Source organism: Acinonyx jubatus, chromosome D4 (assembly GCF_027475565.1).
Source record: "Acinonyx jubatus isolate Ajub_Pintada_27869175 chromosome D4, VMU_Ajub_asm_v1.0, whole genome shotgun sequence".
Taxonomy (NCBI): Eukaryota; Metazoa; Chordata; class Mammalia; order Carnivora; family Felidae; genus Acinonyx; species Acinonyx jubatus.
The window spans coordinates 10,227,951-10,250,114 of NC_069391.1; the positions used below are offsets into that span (position 1 = coordinate 10,227,951).

A 22,164-nucleotide genomic window follows, 5' to 3' on the forward strand; every position below is an offset into this window, starting at 1 on the left:
GAAATAGAGAACTTTTCCAGAGATGCATTATGGAGAGAAGAATGGGAGGTAGCTTCTTTGGCAGCTTGTGTCAGAGGATGTATTGGGGGAAACACTGAAACTCCTGGTATGGGTTCCGACCTTCACAGATGGAAGTTTGACCTTTTCTTAAAACGTGTAAAATCCAGAAGGGAGTGTGAATGAGGCAAATGCCTGAAAAGATGCAGGCCTCATGGGCAACACACAGAAAACTCTGCCCAGTCTTATACAGATCAGCAAAGTACTTCTATAAATACATTGGTGAAATTCTCTTTGAGAAGGTTTGGTGAGTGTACCTGAAAAAATAGTACAAATATTAATTAGACAAGGCATTATATCTAAATAAGGTGGGTAAGGTCCCAAGATAGGCACTTTATGCCCCCCCCTCCCCAAGATAGGTACTTTAAAACATCACTGTAGGGGTGCCTGGTGGCTCAGTCAGTTAAGTGTCTGACTTCAGCTCAGGTCATGATCTCACAGTTTATGAGTTCTAGCCCCATACTGGACTCTGTGCAGAGCCTGGAGCTTGCTTTGGATTCTGTCTGCCTCTCTTTCTGCCCCTCCTCTGCTCACGCTCTGTCTGTCTGTCTCTCTCAAAAATAAACATTAAAAAAAATTAAAAATCATTATATTCTCTTATTTAAAAAAATTGTATAATATCAGAAAAAACATTTCAGAAATGTTTGAAATTGGAAGAGCAGCCATGTCTGTAAGGAGTGATTTTAAGTGTTTTCATCAAGATGGTTATTATTATTATTATTATTAATGTTTACTTTTGAGAGAGAGAGAGTGCATGCATACACATTGGGAAGGGGCACAGAAAGAGGGAGAGGGAAAATCCCAAGCACGCTCCACATTGTCAGCACGGAGCCTGACGCGGGCTTGATCTCACAAACTGTGAGATCATGACCTGAGCCAAAATCAAGAGTCAGATGCTCATGTGACTGAGCCACTCAGGTACCCCTAATTATTATTATTATTTTTTTACAGTAACAGGTTATGTATATACATACAGACGTATATATATATAAATAATAGACTTATTGAGGAGTAATTTATATCATAAAATTAAATTTATTTGTAAAAGTTTTTTAATTTTTTAAATATTTTTAAGATTATTTCTTTATAAAGATGTTATTAAAATTTTTTTTAATGTTTATTTATTTTAGAAGGAGAGACAGAGTGTGAGTGGGGGAGGGGCAGACAGAGCCAGAGGCACAGAATCTGAAGCAGGCTCCAGGCTCCAAGCTGTCAGCACAGAGCCTGCTCAGAGCCCGGCATGGGGCTTGAACTCATGAGCCGTGAGATCATGACCTGAGCTGAAGTAGGATGATTAACTGACTGAGCCACCTAGGTGTCCCTATAAAGGTATTTTTATGTAATATCTACATCCATCGTGGGGTTTGAACCCACAACCCTGAGTCGCATGTTCTTGCTGACTGAGCTAGCGAGGTGCCCTTGTTTATTTATTTTTAAGTTTTTAATTTTAAAAATCTTTTTCAAATATATATTATTAATTTTTTATGTTTATTTATTTATTTTGAGAGGGGTGGGGAGGGGCAGAGAGAGGGAGAGGGAATCCCAAGCAGGGTCCATGCTGTCAGTGCAGAGCTTGATGTGGGACTTGATCTCACGAAGTGTGAGATCATGACCTGAGCTGACACCAAGAGTTAGGTGCTTAACCGACTGAACCACCCAGGCACCCCTCCTTCTGGGTCATGTGTTATATAATTCATTGTACACTTATTATGTAGTAGATCGAGGATATAACTGTGTATGTATGTGTATAAAACTCTGCAGAGCACTTTGCATGCACTGTCTCATTTAGTACTTAGAATATCCCCAGGTAGGTGTCTCTGTTTTGTGGATGAAGAAACTGAGACACAGAAATCAAGTAACTTGCTCAGGGATATACAGCTAAGTAATGGACAGTAAGCTAAGTAATCTGTAAGAGATAGAGCTGATTGTTTGGCCTCTGGTCTTTTTTTATTTCAAAGGCTGTGCTCTTAACCTCTGAACTATGCCATGGCATTAATTGGTGTGCCCCTTTTCTGTTTTAGAGGATAACATAATCTGGGATTAGTACTTGTTGATTAGGAATAAAGGAGTATTGCCTCTCAGCCCTCCGCTGTTTCTCCAAAATTTGACCTTGCAGCGGCATTGAACATAGTTGATCACTCACTCCTCTTTTTCTTTCTTCTTCTTCTTTTTTTTTTTTGTCCCCGCCCTTTGATCACTCCTCTTTTGAGTCCATTTGTTTACTGGACTTCCAGGATACCACGTTGTCATGGTTGCCTTTCTGTCTCACCAAGCTCTTTTGCTTGTTCCTTCTTTTTTGCCTAACTTTTAAATATTGGTATATCTGAAGGATCATTTATTGATCTTATCCTTTTCTCTGCTTGTAGCCACCACTTTAGTTATATTTTCTAGTCTCGTGTATGTATGTATGTATGTATGTATGTATGTATGTACGTATGTACGTACGTATATCCTGACAATCTCTAAATTGGTCTCTCTGACCCATAGCCTTTTCCTTGAACTCAAAACTCATTTGATCACTTGTTTACAGCACATCTGAGGCACTTGGAAATCTGATAGGCACCTCAGACTTAATATGTCAAAATCAGATTCTTCTAGCCAAATTGTGCAAACAACCCAAATGTCTAGCGACTGGTGAATGGATAAGCAAAATGTGGTAAATACATACAATGGAATATTATTTATTTATAAAAAAGAACAAAATAATAACAAAGGTTACAATGTGGATGGACCCAAAAAGCATTATATTAAGCGTAAGAAGCCAAAAGGCCACAAAAGGCACAAAAGGCCACATGGACAGGAGCACCTGGGTGGCTCAGTTGGTTGAGTGTCCAACTCCTGCTCAGGTCATGATCTCATGGTCTGTGAGTTTGAACCCCTCATCAGGCTGTCTGCTGTCAGTGCAGAGCCCACTTCAGATCCTCTGTCCCTCTCTGCCCTCCTCAGCTTGTGCTCTTGCACTCTCTCTCAGAAATAAATAAACATTAAAAAAAAAAAAAAAGGCCAGATGTCCAGAATGGACAAATCCATGGAAACAGAAAGTAGATTGATTAGTAATTGCCTAGTGCGGTGGTGTGGAGTTGTGGGGAGTGACTACCAATGGGTACATAGTTTTTTCGGGGTGATGAACATTTTTTTTTTAGTTTGTAGCTTGAGGCATTTTATTCTAAAAAGCTGGCACTTGTATACATAAACTATCAAGAACTTAAAATTCATCACGTTTACTTCATTTTTTAGCTCGACCTTCTAGTAAATCTTTAGCTTCATTGATTTTGGCTGCTATATAAGGAGATCCTTCCTTGTCTGGGTGATTTAAAAGCATAGTTTGTTGACGAGCATCTCTTATTTTTCCTTTATTGGCAGTAGGGCTTACGCCTAGTATTAATGCTGCTGCTTATTTTGTTATTTTGGATTCAAACCCACCTCTGTAATAGCCGTCACTGAAGGCAGAATTTGGTAGACTTTGAAAAACTTGTTTTACTTGAGGTTCCATATTGTGTTTCATGGCTTGCAAAACATAACGGCCTGCAAATCCTGCAGCAGCAACAGTCAGTCTGACTGCTGCCGCTGCACTGGCCATGGCTTTCGCTTGGTTCCCCCACCTCCACCGAGAGCGTGGTCCTTCCCAGCCCAGAGTTTGCAACCAACCAGTTCCCACACAGTGATGAGGCCACCACCAGCAGGCACCAAAAATGTTCTAAAATTAATTACAGTGATGGTTTCCCAACACTGAGTATACTAAAAAACAAATGAATTTTGGAGGTATTTTTTGGTATGTGAATTATATCTCAATGAAGTTGTTGAAAATCGAATTCTTCATTCCCCGTCCCTCAAACTAAACTCAAATCAAAACAGTCTGCTCATGAAAGAAATCATTGATAAATTAGACTTCATTAAAATTAAAAACTTTTACTTTGTAAAAGACATTGTCAAGAGAATGGGAAGATAAGCCACAGACTGGGAGAAAAATATTTGCAAAACACTCATCTGATACCAGACTTTCATCCAAAATATGCAAATCAGGGGTGCCTGGGTGGCTCAGTCAGTTGAGCGTCCGACTTAGGTGCAGGTCATGATCTCACAGTTTGTGGGTTTGAGCCCCATGTCAGGCTTTGTGCTGACAGTTTGGAACCTGGAACCTGCTTCAGATTTTGTGTCTCCCTCTCTCTCTGCCCCTCCCCTGCTCACTCTGTCTCTCAAAAATGAATAAATTAAAAAAAAAGTTTTTTAAAAAATATGCAAATCAAAGAACTCTTAAAATTCAATAATAAGAAAACTGCTCCATTAAAAAATGGGCCAAAGACAGGAGCAGACACCTCACCAAAGAAGATATACAAATGACACATAAGCATATGAAAAGGTGCTCCTCATCATGCATCATTAGGGAAATACAAATTGAAACAACAGTGGAATACCACCACAAGACTATTAGAATGACCAGAATCCAGAACATTGACACCACCAAATGTTAGCAGAGTTGTGGAGCAGCAGGAACTCTCATTCATGCTTAATGGGAATGCAAAATAGTATAGCCACTTTGGAAGATTGTTTGGCAGTTTCTTACCAAACTCTTACCATATGATCTAGCAGTCATGTTCCTTGCTATTTGCCCAAATTAATTGAAAACTTATGTTCACCCAAAAACCTATATATGGATGTTTATGGAAGTGTTATTTATAACTGCTAAAATTTGGAAGCAACCAACATGTCTTTATTAGGTGAATGGATAAATAAGTAGGTACACCAAGATAATGGAATATCATTATTATTTTTAAAATTATTTTTAATTTGATTTATTTATTTTGAGAGAGATTGAGAGAGAAAGCAGAGGGGCGGAGAGATAGGGTGAGAGAGAATCGCAAGCAGGCTCCACACTGTCAGCACATAGCCCAACGCAGGGCTCAAACTCAAGAGCTGTGAGATCATGACCTGAGCTGAAGTCAGGAGTCAGTTGCTTAACCTCATGAGCCACCCAGGTGCCCCAACAATGGAATATTATTTAGCACTAAAAAGAAATGAGCTATCAGGCCATTAAAAGACATGAAGGAAGGGTGCCTGGATGGTTCAGTTAGGCGTCCAACTTTGGCTCAGGTCATGATCTCAGGTTTCATGAGTTTGAGCCCCTCATCAGGCTCTCTGCTGTGAGCACAGAGCCCGCTTCGGATGCTCTGTCTCCCCCTGTCTCTACCCGTCCTCTGTGCGTGCATGCTCTCTCTCTTTCTCAAAAATAAATAAGAATTTAAAAAAATGAAGGAATCTTAAATGCATATCATTAAATGAAATAAGCAAATCTGAAGACTAAGGTATGATTCAAGCTGTATGACATTGTGGAAAAGGCAAAACTGGTGACAGTAAAAAAGATCAGTGGTTTCCAGGGCTTGGGGGAAGGGAAAGATGAATTGATGAAGCACAGAGGATTTTTAGGGCAGTGAAACTATTCTGTATGATATTGCTATTCTGTATACATCTCATTATACATTTGTCAAAACCCATAGAATGTATAACACCAAGAGTGAACCCTAATGTAAACTGTGGACTCTGTATAATAATGATGTATCAATGTAGGTTCATTAGTAACACGTACCACTCTGATATGGGATGTTGGTAGTAGAAGAAACTGTATGTGTTTGTGAGCAGAAGATATATGGGAATTCTCTATATCTTCTGTTCAATTTTACTATGAACCTAAAATTGCTCTAAAAATTAAATCTATTTAAAAGAAAAAAAGTGGGGCACCTCAGTGGCCCAGTTACTTAAGAGTGTGACTCTGGATTTCAGCTCAGGTCATGATCTCAGGGTTTGTGAGATCGAACCCCTAATAGGACTGCATCCTGACAGCATGGAGCCTGATTGGGATTCTCTCTCTCCCAAAGAATCTACAATAAGAAAATCTTTACTTGGAGTCTTAACCATCTTGATAAGACTATTAACATCCTTGTAGTTACTTAAGCCAAAAACATTGAGTCATGCTAGATTCCTTTCTTTCAACACTCTCTATCTAGTTGTTCTCAAACTTAGTGGATACTACATTCAGAAAACATCTGGAATCCATTCACTTGTGATCATTTCCTATTTTCATGATGTTAGTCCAAGCCAGTATTAACTTTTACCTAGATTATTGTAGAAGCATCCTAACTGGTGTGCCTGTTTCTGCCTTTGCCTCTTCCCTACTCCCATGTTCCTCATAGACCATTTTTAACATAGCAGACATAAGATCATATCACTCTTCTGCTTAGGACCTCCTAGTGGCTTCCTATTAAAAGCCCAGGTCCTTACATTCACCCCAAAGGACCTAAAAGTGTTCTGTGGTGCACTTCTGTTTTTCTCCTCATTCAGTCCACTAACTACACCAGCCTTGATGTTTCTGAAACACCGAGCATGGTTTTACCTCTGAGCATTTTTTACTTACTGTTCTCTCTGGCTTCAGTGCTGTTTCCCCCATAAACTTACCTTTCTTAGATTTTTGCTCAGAAGTTGCTTATCAGTAAGGCTTCTGTGCTCACCCCATTTAAAATATCAGTACCTGCTACCCACCTCTGCCATTTTGATCCCTATTACAGGGCTTCATTTTTTTCCTTCCCTCTTATTAGTATCTGAAAAAGTAATATGTATATATTTTTTTCTTGTTTATTTTCTATACCTCTCCTCATTAGAGTATAAGCCCCTGAGATCAGGGCTTTTATTCTGTTTGGTCATTACTATTTATTTACTTTGTTTCTAGAATAATAACTGGTAATCATATGAGACTCTCAGTAAATATTTGTTATGTTGAACAGCTGAATATTCAAGATAGTACAGTGAAAAGAGGTAGGTAACCAGGATCCCAGATCTGTTGGAAAAATTAAGTAACATTGTGACCTGAATGCTTGTGGGTCTCAGTCTTATCATCTGGGTCCAGTGAGAGATTTGACATAGGAGGGTTTTTTTTTTTTTAAATGTTTATGTATTTTTGAGGGGGGTTGTGTGTGAAGGTGCACATGCAAGTGGGGGATGGGCAGAAAATGCAAAGCTCAGAGCCCAACCTGGGGCTTGAGCTTAAAAACCATGACATTATGACCTGAATGGAAGTGGGCCACTTAACCTGCTAAACCACCCAGGCGCCCCTAATGTTTATTTATTTTTAAGAGAGAGAGAGACAAAGAGCATGGAGTGGGTAAGCAGGCTCTGAGTTGAGAGCAGAGAGCCTGGTGCCAGGTCGAACTCACAAACAGTGATATCACGACCTGAGCCACCCAGGCCCCCCTGACATAGGTGGTCTTTGGTGCTGTGATATAATAGAAAATGTATATTGGTCTCTGCCCCCAGTTCCTATCACAGAAACCCTTATAATGTCTTGGGTGATAGGAATGTCTTGTTCTAATGAGGTAACCCTGGGTGGGCTTCTACATGGCTCCTGGATATAGGCTGGTCACCGGGAAGGCCAAACCGTGATTAGAAGTTTAGCATTTTCGGGGCGCCTGGGTGGCGCAGTCGGTTAAGCGTCCGACTTCAGCCAGGTCAGGATCTCGCGGTCCGTGAGTTCGAGCCCCGCGTCAGGCTCTGGGCTGATGGCTCAGAGCCTGGAGCCTGTTTCCGATTCTGTGTCTCCCTCTCTTTCTGCCCCTCCCCCGTTCATGCTCTGTCTCTCTCTGTCCCAAAAATAAATAAATGTTGGAAAAAAAAATTAAAAAAAAAAAAAAAGAAGTTTAGCATTTTCAGCCCTGCCCCCCATTCTTTTCAGAGAGAGAAGGGCTGAAAATGGAGTTAATAATGGATCATGTCTACATGATGAAGTCTCCATAAAATCCCCGAAGTATGGGGGAACATTCCATCTGATGTTCATTCATTCTCTTTGTCATATTCTTTAATAAACTGCTAAATGTAAATAAATGTTTTCCTGAGTCTGTGAGCTGCTCTAGCAAATTAATTAAACCCAAGGAGGAGATCTTTGTAACCTCCATAACCTTTGATCTGTAGCCAGTTGGTCAGAAACATAGGTGATAACCTGAACTTGTGATTGATGTCTGTAATATGTGTCTGTGGTGGGGAAGAGGTGGCACAGTCTTGTGGGACTGAGCCCTTTTGGAATCTGGATGGGTAGTGGCAGAATTGAGTTAAATTGTAAACCAGCTGGTGTCACAGAGAATTTCTTGTTGTGGGGGGAAAAAACCTCTGCACATTTGGTGACCAGAGTGTGAATGTTCTGTGTGACTAGTAAAGGAAACACACAGGAAAGAAGCACACACTAGGGAAGACTGAGTTTTTCCCTACATAGGAAAGAAAAAGCTGGATTTTTTTTCCTTTACAAATGTAAGCCAGAATTGTGTAACTGAAAGAACCTTGAGAGACCATCTTTTATTGTAAAGGTAAGGCTCTGAGTTCAGAAACATTGTTTTACTCACTGGTGTCTATTCCTGTTATGAATAGTGGATGGATTATTGGCAGGAGTAAAGATCGGTGAAGCATCTGAAGATTGTGGGAAATTCAACCCAAGAGGGAGCTAGCTACGCAGACACCCAAGGTCAGAAGGACTCTAGGCCAAATGAAAGATCTTGCCTTTGAGGTGGTATTTGAAGATCATGAACTTACCCTAGGAATAATAACAAGCCATTTTATTTTGAAATTTTCTGAGCAGCTAGAGCAGCTATATTTCCCCTCATTTTCTTTCAAGGGGCCTCCCCTGCCCTCTCATTGTGAGTTCTTTCCTATGCTTGGCTCTGTATACAGTAGCTATAGCTGTTAAAGTGTGTCTCTCATATGTTTAAGTAAGTTGTTGCGTTTAGATTTTTTAATGTTTAAAATAATTTCATTATGTCTGCATAGTTTTTTTTTTTTTTTTTTTTTAAGAGTAAGCTGTACACCCAACCTGGGGCTTGAACTCATGACCCTGAGATCAAGGGTCTCATGCTCTACTGACTGAGCCAGTGAGGTGCCTCCCCTTTTAATTAATTAATTAAGTAAGTAAGTAAGTAAAATTTTTAAAATACTTTTTTAGGGGCACCTGGGTGACTCAGTCGTTAAGTGGCCGACTTTGGCTCAGGTCATGATCTCGCGGTCCGTGAGTTCGAGCCCCACGTCGGACTCTGTGCTGACAGCTCAGAGCTTGGAACCTGCTTCAGATTCTGTGTCTCCCTCTCTCTGACCCTCCCCTGTTCATGCTCTGTCTCTCCCTGTCTCAAAAATAAATAAAACATTAAAAAAATAATAAAATACCTTTTTAATGCTTGTGTAGTTTAATTTCTCCTTTCTTGGCAGACCTATCATAAAACCCAGTAGGGCCTCTGACTGTAGTATAAACTGGTCTTGGAAGGTAGGTTCTCTTCCAGTTCTCCATGGAGAGCAAGATGATACACTTCCTTCTCCATAGCACTGTTGGGAGAATCATTTTCCTTCTACAAAATCTTTTGATATGTTTTCAGAGGACAAATGGTTTTTCATTAAGTTTTTTTTTTTTTTTTTTATGTTTATTTTGAGAGAGAGAGAGCAAGTGGGGAGAGGGGCAGGAGAGAGAGAATCCCAAGCAGACTCTGTGCTGCCAGCACACAGCCTGATGCAGGGCTGGAACTCATGAAGCCTTAGATCATGACCTGAGCCGAAATCAAGAGTGGGGCCCTCACCCAACTGAGCCATCCAAGTGCCCCTACAGTTCTTTTTAAAAAGTAGGGTGACTCCTCAATTTTAGGTTTACATTTTGTAATTAATTACATTTTAATTTTTATTTCGAAATAACTGGATTTATTTGTAGTTGAAAGAAATAATACTGAGAGATCCTATGTACCCTTTACTCAGTTTTCCCTAGGAGTAAGGTCTTGTAGAACTGTGGTAGCAGTACCACAACCAGGATATTAACATTGACACAACCCATGATCTTGTTCAGATTTCACCAGTTTTTATTGTACTCGTTTGTGTTGTGTGTGTGTGTGTATTCAGTTCTATGCAATCTTAATACATCTGTAGTTTTATGTATCCAACCCCATATTCAAGACACAGACATTTCCATTACCAAAAGGATTCCTCATTTTGTCTTTTTGTAATCATACCCACTCCCCTCCTGTTCCTCCTAACTTCTGGACCCCTGGCAATCACTAAGCTGGTCTCCATTTCTATAAATTTGTTACTTCAAGAGTGTTATATAAATGGAATCATACCTTATGTAACCTTTTGGGATAGGGTTTTTTTTTTTTTTTCCTCACTCAACATAAATCTCTTGAGATTCATCCAGGTTGTTATATGTCAGTGGTTTCTTTTATTATTGAATAGTATTCCATGGAATGAATATAGCAGTTAATTCAGTTATTCACTTGTTGAAGGACACTGATTTGTTTCCAGTTTTTGGCTGTTATGAATTAAGCTTCTGTGGACACTTGTGCACAGATTTTTATGTGGACATAAATTTTCATTGCTGAGTGCAGTTGCTAGGTCATATGGTAAGCGCATGGTTTGCAATTTACTTTAAAAATTAGTAGATAGAAATTAGTAGATAAAAAAACTTTTCATGTTAAAATTATTTACTCTTACATTTATTTGTTTGGTGAAAAACATCATTTTACAGTTTCTTTAAAGATGTTTTCTTAAACCTATTGTCTGTGTAGCCAGGGAGTTTGTATTTTGGAATAGCCATTGTATCGTTCACAGGCATTATGAGATGAAGGCAAAAAACAGACAGAAATCATATCATAGAATCATTAAAAGGTAGTTTCCTTTCCTATGAAACAATATACATATTCTTGTCTTTTTTGCATTTGATCTTTAGTTTTAATATTGTAGTGAAAGGTTGCATTCTATTTTCTCTTTCTACAGCGGCTATGTGACTATGTTTGTGACCTCCTCTTAGAAGAGTCAAATGTCCAGCCAGTATCAACACCAGTAACAGTGTGTGGAGACATACACGGACAGGTAAAATTTCATGAGCAGATTTTTAGCTTTTGTACTGTCCATAGTCCATGTGTGTTTCCATTTGTGCTGTGAAAAAGCCACCAGAAAAACAACAAAAACAGCTGGTCATTTGGTAGATTGCCTCAGTCTGTGTGACACTAATGATTCCTGGTTACTAATACAGTGAGTAAAAGCAGTGATCAAATTATTCATGGAATTTGTTGAAATTATACTTGCAAAGTGGATAGAATGCAGCATTATTGCTTTGTGGAATGGGGAAGAGAGAAAATAAATGTGGACAGTTCACAGTGATTGTGATTAACAGGAGGTGCTTTGGTTTTAGGCACTAATTTTCTATTCTATTCATTTCTATTTATTCACTTTACTCATTCATGTCATATTTTAATGTATCATTTCCTTAGTGGGAATGAGATAGCAAAGGTTCAGAAAGATAAAATTGTTGGTGCGTGATTTCACAGCAAGTCACTGCTAGAATAGGAGGAGGAGGATTTGTCTCCTTTTCTCATCTGCTAGGTTTTTGTTTGTTTTTTAAGAGTTTCAAAGCAGTGGCAGGAGGAATACACCTCATCTTTAGACTCTTACTGTCACCATATAGCCTAGCTGGAAACCCTCTGTGTTTTGTAGAGGTATTTGTATTTGTTTTTCTTTTTTTTTTTTTTTTTGGTTTGGTTTTTGGTTTTTGGTTTTAAACTGGGAGTGAAAGCTGAACAGAACACTCAACTCAGTCTGCTGTATACATACAATGGAATTGTGGCTGTAAGACATATGATACAGTGACAGTTCTGTGGACTCAAATTTTCAATCCTATTTTTTTCATTTGAAAACTCAAATTTTGTCATTGGCAATAAATACTGTCAATTGTTTCCTTGAAGTGACTGGCTCACTTCCTTCACTGTTGCAAAGATGTTTGCCAAATACCCATAGTATGTCTTTCATTATCTCAAGTAAAAATAGTGTTCCATAAAAAAAGAGGCTACTTTAGCTTGTGACAGGCCTATGCTGTCACTTTTTTTTTTTTTTTTTTTTGAGAGGGGCCAGGGAGAGAGAGAGAGAGAGAGAGAGAACAAGAGCGCGAGTGAGCAAGTAGAGGAGGGGCAGAGAGAGGGAGAGAGACAGAATCCCAAGCAAGCTCTGACAGTGCAGAGCCCAATGCAGGGCTTGAACCCACAAATTGTGAGATCATAACCTGAGATGAAATCAAGAGTTGGAAGTGACTGACTGAGCCACTTGGGTGCCCTGAGGCTATCAGCTTCTGATACTTAAAGACTTTTCTGGAAAATCATACATACATACATACATACGTACATACATACATACATACATACTTACTTACTTACTTACTTACTTTCTTACTTTTCTGTTAGTGTGATATTAACAAATATGATTTTTGATGATGTATAATGAAATATCATTTCTGTTTTCCAAATGACCAGTGTGTTAGCTACTGAGAGTGTTAGACCAGTCTGTCTTTGTTACTAACAGAGTAGGAAAAGACCACTTGTCAAGTTTTGATGTATTAAAGGAATATGTACCGTTATTTCTTAATGTTCTTAAAATACTCTTTTGTAAAATAAAAATATCCCAACAGGTTGAATGCAGAGTCAGGTTATGAAAATCTATTTAGCCAGACATTAAATTTGTTTTGTTTTTGAAAACATTGTTTATTTTTCATTAGAAATCTGTGTATGTTACTATTTAATGAGTTGTTACTGATTTTAAAAATTAAATATTAAAAAGTGATTAGTTTTCTAATATGGTTAATAACAGTTGATATAAGCAAAAAACTTTTTGGGGACCTCTGATTTTTAAGAATATGAATTATGAATGTTCCTGAAGCTAAGAAGTTTAAAAACTATGAGCTAGCCAGCTGTTTCCTTGCCTCAAACAATGGAATACAATCCACTTCAGGATTGCTTGTGTTTTAAAATGAGAACATTTATAGAGTTTCTGTGATGTGGAAAACATAATACACGTTAGAGATTATTTGTGAAATGATGAGGTGAGCTTCCAGTAATGTAGGACAAGCTTAGTTGTCTTCACATGTTCTCAGTAAATGTTTATTATGTTCGTTAATTCTGGCAAAACTTCCATTCTGGGGCAGGAACTGTTGGGTCCCTAAAGCAGAATATTTGATCATCTTTTAAATGTATATAGGGTAAATAGGAACTTAAAAAGTTTTTATTTAAGAACATATAGCTATAAGAACTATAAGAACTATAAACATGAGTAGGAGTTAAAGGACACTTCCACCATACCTTTACAAAAGCAACTGTTTTATAAAACTTTTAAATGTTCCCTTTCTGACTCTCTGTGTGTACATACTCAATTTTTACATAACAAAATTGTGTAGTTTATTATAGGTAAACTTTTGTGTTACATTCTTTTCCCTAATTGTTTTTTTATTTTGCTACATAGTTTCCATCATAACCATTAGTATTTAAAAGAAAAAAATTTTAACATTTATTTTTAAAAGAGATTGAGTTGAGGGGCGAGGAAGACAGAAAATCTGAAGCAGGCTCCATGCTGTCAGTGCAAAGCCTCACATGGCGCTTGAACTCATGAATCATGAGAGCCGAAGTTGGATGTTCAACTGACAAGCCACCCAGGCATTATAATCATTATTCACGATTGGTCCAGGCCTTTGAGTTGGTAGATCATACTTTGTTAAAATAGTGTCTTATGTTAGTCGTGAAGGTTGTTTCTTTTGTTGTTATAAATGATGTTGTAACACATTTTCTATATTTTCACACAACATTTATTTCCTTCCTTCCTTCCTTCCTTCCTTCCTTCCTTCCTTCCTTCCTTCCTTCCTTCCTTCCTTCTTTTTGCCCTTAGGATATAGTCAAAGAAGTGGAAATATTAGGCCAGAGTAACACGTGTGTGCACACGCACACACACACATGCTCATATTATGTGTGTGTGTATATACTATGTAAATGATATGTATATATATCATATATACATCTGTGGGTTGGGAATTGAGAAGTATACTTTCAAAGGGAAGGTCTTTACATAGTAGAAATGGACAGCAAATACTTTGGACAAAAGTTTACCACTTGACTGAGTTGAACATTTGTTTCATTTATTTGCTAGCTAATTTTAAGAAGATAGGAAAATTTTATTGTAAACTTGTTAAAGTTTTTCTTAACTCTAAGCAAGTAACAACGCTTCAGATTTATGAAACATTATAAAGAGTAGTGCTTTATTTCTTTCAGTAGTTAACATTTAAATTTCAGTTTTGTTCACTGTGACTAAGATTTCTGTACTGTTTTAAGTGTTAGAAATTTAAGTAATAATTTTTTAGTTTCAAGTGTAGAAGATGACTGTATAGGAAATAATTAGTTGTAGTTGGTATAATATATTACAGTCAATTCCTTTAATTCAAAATCCTTTCTTAGACAAACTGTGAAGTTTTCTTTAGAAATTAGGATTAAGATAATCTAGTTGACTGAAGTTACCAAATGGACAATTTATGAGTTTCCAATTTTCAGTCAAATAGAATATGATGAAATAAACAGTTCTGTTTTACTAATTATTGAGAAGACACTCCATAGCTGTAGAGCCTGAGGGTACACACATCTCCAAAGTAGAGTGTAGGAAGGTAGGTTGATTTGCTCTTCAAGATACTATGAAGTATCATGTAAATTTATTCTTTGAAAGAAATTCTTATCCACTTGTTTTCTTATCTTTTGTCTCATTAAAATAGATACTGAGTATGTGGTGGGGTGGTTAGGTTAGCTTATTGACAAGTTAGATAAATGATCAGTTATTTCAAATACTCAAGTGATGGAATGCCTGGCTGTCTCAGTCTGTAGAGCATGCAAGTCTTAATCTCAGAGTCTTGAGTTCAGGCCCCATGCTGTGCATAGAAATTACTTAAAAAAAATTCTCAAGTGATAGATGGGGAGATAAATGACAGAAATTTGAGGGGGAAGGCCTGTAATATTAATGATCTAGGAATGACTTTAATGGTAATTGTGAAATTTATTTTAGTGCTTTTTTTTAAGCTTGAGAGCTGTGTGCTTGGCAGTTTTGCTCACACTTAATTTCTTTTTGTAAGTGTAAATATTTGAGGTCTTCTTAATTAAATGCTTCTTTACACATTTCGCTCTCAGTTTTATTATTTTACTCCTTCACAGGAATATGTAATCAGCATATATTGCCTTTCTTTTATAGTTTTATGACCTTTGTGAGCTATTCAGAACTGGAGGTCAGGTTCCTGACACAAACTACATATTTATGGTACGTAAACCCCAATAATACCAAATATTTATTAAAATGGAAAAGATCTGACTTGCTACATGTAAATTATGTAATAATTTCATTGCCATGTGACATTCACTATTTAAATACATGAAAAGGTGATTCTGTATTTTTTTACATTTTGCCATGTCATCTAGTTGAAAATAATTGCTTTAGTAAATTGCTGTGTGCATAGGACTGGGTTGTAGCCCTAAGTAGTGACTGGCAGAAATATAGCCCAGAACCATAGATTTAAGACACAAATCTTAATTTTACTGTTGTTTTATCACACGTTTTGAGCAATTTCATCGTTTATTAATCTGTGGATTGATGAATATAGGCATATACACATTTGGTATTAAGGTGGATATTTGCTTAGTTTCCTTTTGGAATGTAATGTTACTGTTGAATTTTGTCTGAATCCTGTCATTTTCCTCCCTTCTAAAGGTTTGTGGGTCACTTTCCTATTCTCTTAGGTGTCTTCCTATTGTTCTAATATTGTCCCAAGTAAGACATTAATGAGAAGTGTAATTAGTAATTAGTATGGCTTTACATGCAGTTGTTAAATACAAAGCTGAACCCATAACAGTAGTATAATTTTGGTATCTGCTTTTACAAAAATACTATTTCTTCAATTTGGTAGCTTTTCTGATGCAGTTAAAGTGATTTTTGAAATTCATCTAAAGTTTTTTGATTCACACATGACCTTTTAGAAATATCTGCTAGTGTAGGCGATAGAGAATTGGAAAAATGGTGATTTTCCAGGGAAGATCCTTGAGAGAATTGCACAGCAGGTTCCTGCACTGCTCTTGAATCCTAAGACTAGCACAGACATTTAGTAGAAATAGTTATTTACTTCAATTTGAATTTTTTGTTAAAATCCAATATTCAAATAATTCAATGTTTGATTCTTCATTTTTGTTATTTTTGACTGGGTCTCTGAGTTTGTACACTTTGGTATAATTAAAAAAATATTGTTGCTATTGTTTCTAACTGTAAACTTTTATTTTACAGGGTGATTTTGTAGACAGAGGCTACTATAGTTTGGAGACCTTCACTTACCTTCTTGCACTAAAGGCTAAATGGCCTGATCGTATTACACTTTTGCGAGGAAATCATGAGAGTAGACAGATAACACAGGTGTATGGATTTTATGGTAAGACTTTCTATTCTCTGATTCTTCTTTTTTTTTTTTTTTGAGAGTAAGAGAGGCAGAGGGAGAGAGAAACAGAATCCTAAGCAGACTCCATATTCAGTGTGGAGCCTGATGTGGGGCTCGATCCCACAACCTTGGCATCATGACTTTGGCTCAACTGACTGAGCCACGTAGGCACCCCTACTTTCTCAACCTTTAAATCCTCCTCTTTCCCCAATGAAGAACCTTACCATGGAGAGAGAACTATTCTTTTTTTTTTTTTTTTTAAATGCTTATTTGTTTATTTTGAGAGAGTGAAAGAGCATGAGCATGCATGAGAGTGGGGTAGGGGTAGAGAGAGAGGGAGAGAGAGAATCCCAAGCGGACTCTGCACTGTCAGCACAGAGCCCATTGTGGGGCTCAGTCTCATAAACTGCGAGATCATGACCTGAGCCAAAATCAAGAGTTGGACACTCAACCAAACAGGTGCCCCTGGTGAGAGAGCTATTCTTAAATTTTTGGTGTACATCTTTCTAGATATGTGCCTCAAAGTGTAGTCCTCAGTTTACCTTATTGGAATCATCTGGGGTGCTTGTTAAAAATGTGCATTGTTGGACCCCACTGAAAACCTTTTGGAGTGGGAATCTTAGAATCTGCTAAAGGTGAATGTTCTGCTCTTGAAAGTTTGAGAAGCGGGGCGCCTGCATGGCTCAGTTGGTTAAGCGTCCGACTTCAACTCAGGTCACGATCTCGCGGTCCGTGAGTTCGAGCCCCGTGTCGGGCTCTGGGCTGATGGCTCAGAGCCTGGAGCCTGCTTCAGATTCTGTGTCTCCCTCTCTCTCTGCCCCTCCCCCATTCATGCTCTGTTTCTCTCTGTCTCAAAAATAAATAAACGTTAAAAAAAAAGTTAAAAAAAAAAAGAAAGTTTGAGAACCTATTCTATGTATATGTGTGTATGTGTGTGTTTGTAAACATATTTTTGTGTGTGTACATACCTGCTTTTTTCACTTAATACTGTGACCAGCCTTTTTTTACTTCATTGACATTATTTTTATAGTTGTATCATATTACACTATATAGATGTACTATAATTGATTAAACTAATACCTTTAACATTGAACCTTGGAGTTGTTTTTAAATTGCTGTTATACACATAATTTTACATATATAAAATTATGTAAGTATGTATGTATCCATTTGTCTGCCCGTGTGCTTGCTCCAGAGAATGCCAGGACCTCAGGGATCAGGAACAGAACTTAGCCATTAAAAGCAAAATATCTGCTTCTATAAAACTTTTATATGGTTGAAAGTTTTAAAAAATGAGGTTAGAGAGAGGCTGGCTGTCTCAGTCGGTAAAGCAGTAACTCTTGATTATTGGGTTGTGAGTTCGAGCCCTACATTGAATATAGAGATTACTTAAAAGTAAAACCTGTAAGGGGCGCCATGAATCAATTAATCTTTCAGGGGGTGCTGACGCTGTTAGCATGGAGCCTGCTTGAGATTCTCTCTCTCCCTGTGTCTCTGTCCCCAACCCTCGTCTTGTGCATGTGCACACAAGCTCTTTCAAACTTAAATAAAATCTTTAAAAAAAAAATGAGGTTAGGAAGCTCTTTGAAGAAGATAGCAGAGCTATTGAGATTATTAACATGAAATTTCCTTAAGCACAGTTAAGGTGGATATTGAGAAATTTGAAAATATTTATCTCATGACCCTTTAGTTTTGGATTTTATATTTTGGATTCTTTTTTGTCATTATAAAGGTAAGCTAAAAAATAAAGATAAGTAAACTCTTAACTCTTTGATTTGTAAGCCATTGTGAATTATTAAATTGAGAAATTTTGATAATTTATTGTTTATATAACTTTGTTATTAGTAATTGAAAAGTTAGATGGCTGTTACTTGTTTTTACAAGTTACTTCTGGTTTTCATTCATAAAATACCAAGTACCATTTGAATTAAAATTTTTTGATTCTTATGCAAGACAGTTAATAGTTTGGATAGTACATACTGTGGTGTTAGTAAAAGCCAACTGGCTCTAAGCTTGTTATTATACATATTACTACACCCCCAAATTTGACCAACTTTTTTTTTATAAGTTTAAATTTTTTTTAGTGTTTATTTTTGAAAGAGAGAAAGAGGCAAAGCGTGAGCAGGGGAGGGGCAGAGAGAGGGAGACACGGAATCCAATGCAGTCTCCAGGCTCTGAGCTGTCAGCACAGAGCCTGATGCGGGGCTTGAACCTGCCAGCTTTGAGATCATGATCTGAGCCCGTTGGACGCTTAACCAACTAAGCTACTTAGGCGCCCCAATCAACATCTTTTTTTAAATTTTATTTTTTATTTTTTAAAATTTACATCCAAATTAGCATATAGTGAAACAATGATTTCAGGAGTAGATTCTTTAATGCCCCTTACCCATTTAGCCCATCCCCCCTCCCACAACCCCTCCAGCCACCCTCAGTTTGTTCTCCATATTTATGAGTCTCTTCTGTTTTGTGGCCCTCCCTGTTTTTATGTTACTTTTGTTTCCTTTCCCTTATGTTCATCTGTTTTGTCTTTTAAAGTCCTCATATGAGTGAAGTCATATGATTTTTGTCTTTCTCTGACTAATTTCACTTTGCATAATACCCTTCAGTTCCATCCACGTAGTTGGAAATGGCAAGATTTCATTCTTTTTGATTGCCGAGTAAATACTCCATTGTATATATATATACCACATCTTCTTTATCCATTCATCCATCGATGGACATATGGGCTCTTTCCATACTTTGGCTATTGTGAATAGTGCTGCTATAAACATGGGGGTGCATGTGTCCCTTAGAAACAGCACACCTGTATCCCATGGATAAATGCCTAGTAGTGCAATTGCTGGGTCATAGGGTAGTTCTATTTTTAGTTTTTTTGAGGAACCTCCATACTGTTTTCCAGAGTGGCTGCACCAGCTTGCATTCCCACCAACAATGCAAAAGAGATCCTCTTTCTCCACATCCTTGCCAACATCTGTTGTTGCCTGAGTTGTTAATGTTAGCCATTCTGACAGGTGTAAGGTGGTGTCCCATTGTGGTTTTGATTTGTATTTCCCTGATGATGTGTGATGTTGAGCATTTTTTCATGTGTCGGTTGGCTATCTGGATGTCTTCCTTGGAGAAGTGTCTATTCATCTCTTTCACCCATTTCTTCACTGGATTATTTGCTTTTTGGGTGTTGAGTTTAATAAGTTCTTTATAGATTTTGGATACTAACCCTTTATCTGATATGCCATTTGCAAATATCTTCTCCCATTCTGCCGGTTGCCTTTTAGTTTTGCTGATTGTTTCCTTCTCTGTGCAGAAGCTTTTTATTTTGATGAAGTCCCAGTAGTTCATTTTTGCTCAACCATATTTTTTTAATGTTTGTTTATTTTTGAGAGAGAGAGAGAGAGAGAGAGAGAGCGAGCATGTGCGCATGCACTGGCATGCTCATGAGTAGGGGAGGGGCAGAGATGGGGAAAAAAGAATCCTGATGTGGGGCTTGAGCTCACGAACCTACAGCTCATGACTTGAGCTGAAGTGGGACACTAAACTCACTGAGCCATCCAGGTGCCCCTGACCAACATTTATCAATGCAAGGCAAAAAAGGAGGAAGAGAAGGAAGACTTTTTTTTTTAAAGACAACATTTTAATCAAGATGCCTTTACCAAAGAAAATGACAACAGCATAACATCTAGTATTGAATTCTCTTGTTCCCAAGCTGTGCCTATCTATGGTTTTAATGACAGGAAGCCCACGAGCTCCTCAGGTGGGAGATAATTTTAGTCAACATGGAACTTAACATTGATTTTGAAGTAGTAAAAATGTCCATATATAGCTATTAATTATATTGGGCCTTCAGTTCACACTGATAAATGTATACTGAGCAGTTATTGTGAACCAAATGCTTTGTGTATGTATGAAGATGAAAAAGACAAGATTCCTGTCTGCAAGCTCAGCTCAGTGTTAGCGCTCTCATGGTGAGTTTCTTTTTTCTTTTTGTTTCTTTCTTTTTTTTTTTTAAATATATGAAATTTATTGTCAAATTGGTTTCCATACAACACCCAGTGCTCATCCCAAAAGATGCCCTCTTCAATACCGATCACCCACCCCCCCGTCAGCCCTCAGTTTGTTCTCAGTTTTTACGAGTCTCTTATGCTTTGGCTCTCTCTCTCATGGTGAGTTTACATAAGGATCCTGCTTCACACAGACATGTAATTTAGAGAATCATGAGGATGGACCATACCCTGTAGTCTTCTATATCATTGTAATAACGATATGTTACTTTTTTTTTTTTCAAAATTAAGGAAGAAGTCAAAGAACAGAACTTCCATGGTATTAATTGAAAGAAGAGATGAATATCCTATTAACTGTTGTAGACAGCATAGAAAATGTTCAGCTAGGAATATGTAAGGACCTGATTGGCAGTCTGTCTCCCAGTGATGACTGCAGGTGTACTTACTGAAGCTCAAGTATTTCATTGCATGATTTGCAGAAATCTCAGAGGAGACAATCTAGGCCTGAGAAATGTTGAGATAGGAATTACCCATGCTCCTGTAATTAAGGGTCCTCTAATTAGTTTACCCTAGTAGAATAAGGTGGTCACATTAAAGAAATTACTCAGCTTGATAGAATTGTCCAGTGTGAATAACATACTAGATAAAAGCATTTGTTTTGGGTTATGTGAATTTAATATTTAGCTCTCCCTGATTATAGCATGTTGATGTCAGCTGCTTTGTAGGGCTGCTTCTGGAATGAAAAGCAGGACCACATTCTTAGACTAGTTAAACACTCGTCTCCTTCATGGCTCTACATGGAACACCTACCAGGGCTCAATAAGTGTCATAATTTGCCATCCTAGTTTAAGCTAAACTTCTTTATTATTGGAAGTATTCTTTATTTTTATCAGCAGATTCAGAACTTCATTAATGAGAACTCTTCTGTTTCTTTGATAGATGAGTGCCAAACCAAATATGGAAATGCTAATGCCTGGAGATATTGTACCAAAGTTTTCGACATGCTCACAGTAGCAGCTGTAAGTTTATGGAAATCTTTGTAAAAGCTTAAGTATTTTCCTGCCAGTAACACTTTGCATACTTTCATCCAATTGCCATCTCAATTATATTGTTATCATTAGCATTCATTGATGAATTTAGATATGACTGGGTTTATTATTACACTTTCAACTCTGTTATCCTTTTTGCTAGTTAATAGATGAGCAGATTTTGTGTGTTCATGGTGGTTTATCTCCTGATATCAAAACACTGGATCAAATTCGAACCATTGAACGGAATCAGGAAATTCCTCATAAAGGAGCATTTTGTGATCTGGTTTGGTCAGATCCTGAAGATGTGGATACTTGGGCAATCAGTCCCCGAGGAGCAGGTTGGCTTTTTGGCGCAAAGGTCACAAATGAGGTAAAGCCAGTTTTTTTGAGAAAATGGTTTGTTGGTTGCTAGTAGACTACATAAAGAACTATGTGGCTATAGATAACAACCGTCTGTTTCTCATCTAGCTTATCATGTATGTCTTCCTCAATATCCACTTGGTAATATGTATAAAATAAATGTTTCTTTTCTTTCAAATATTACAATTAAATATTAATATAGCAAGGGCAAGATAGACACACACACAGGTAAACAATTTTTACTATATTTTTAATTGAGATGTAATTGACGTGTAACGTTGTATTAGTTTTAGATGTACATCATGATGATTTGATATGTGTTTTTATAGTGAAAAGCCAACCTTTGAGGTTAGGCTGTTTTCAGTTAAATACACACACATTACATACACATGTAGGGATAAGCTTATATAAGGAAGTAATCCAACATAATGGAATGAAAGAG

The 22,164-nt window shown here is 37.5% G+C and overlaps 1 protein-coding gene and 1 pseudogene across 2 annotated transcripts in view; one reads left to right on the forward strand and one right to left on the reverse strand.

Annotated features, from left to right (window-relative positions):
• The window catches only part of PPP6C (protein phosphatase 6 catalytic subunit), a 35,627-nt gene that overhangs the window by 9,584 nt on the left and 3,879 nt on the right, over positions 1-22,164 (forward strand). The window contains exons 1-6 of one of the 2 annotated variants that reach the window (XM_053204621.1): positions 7,796-8,599; positions 10,837-10,932; positions 15,109-15,174; positions 16,189-16,330; positions 21,271-21,350; positions 21,523-21,732. In XM_053204621.1, coding sequence (XP_053060596.1) covers positions 8,579-8,599; positions 10,837-10,932; positions 15,109-15,174; positions 16,189-16,330; positions 21,271-21,350; positions 21,523-21,732 — 615 coding nt within the window. In that variant the 5' untranslated portion in view covers positions 7,796-8,578. Of the gene's footprint in view, positions 1-7,795; positions 8,600-10,836; positions 10,933-15,108; positions 15,175-16,188; positions 16,331-21,270; positions 21,351-21,522; positions 21,733-22,164 lie in introns of those variants that run through there. The other variant, XM_027035110.2, reaches the window with a different exon arrangement.
• Positions 3,189-3,637, reverse strand: LOC106965375 (mitochondrial import inner membrane translocase subunit TIM14-like; annotated as a pseudogene).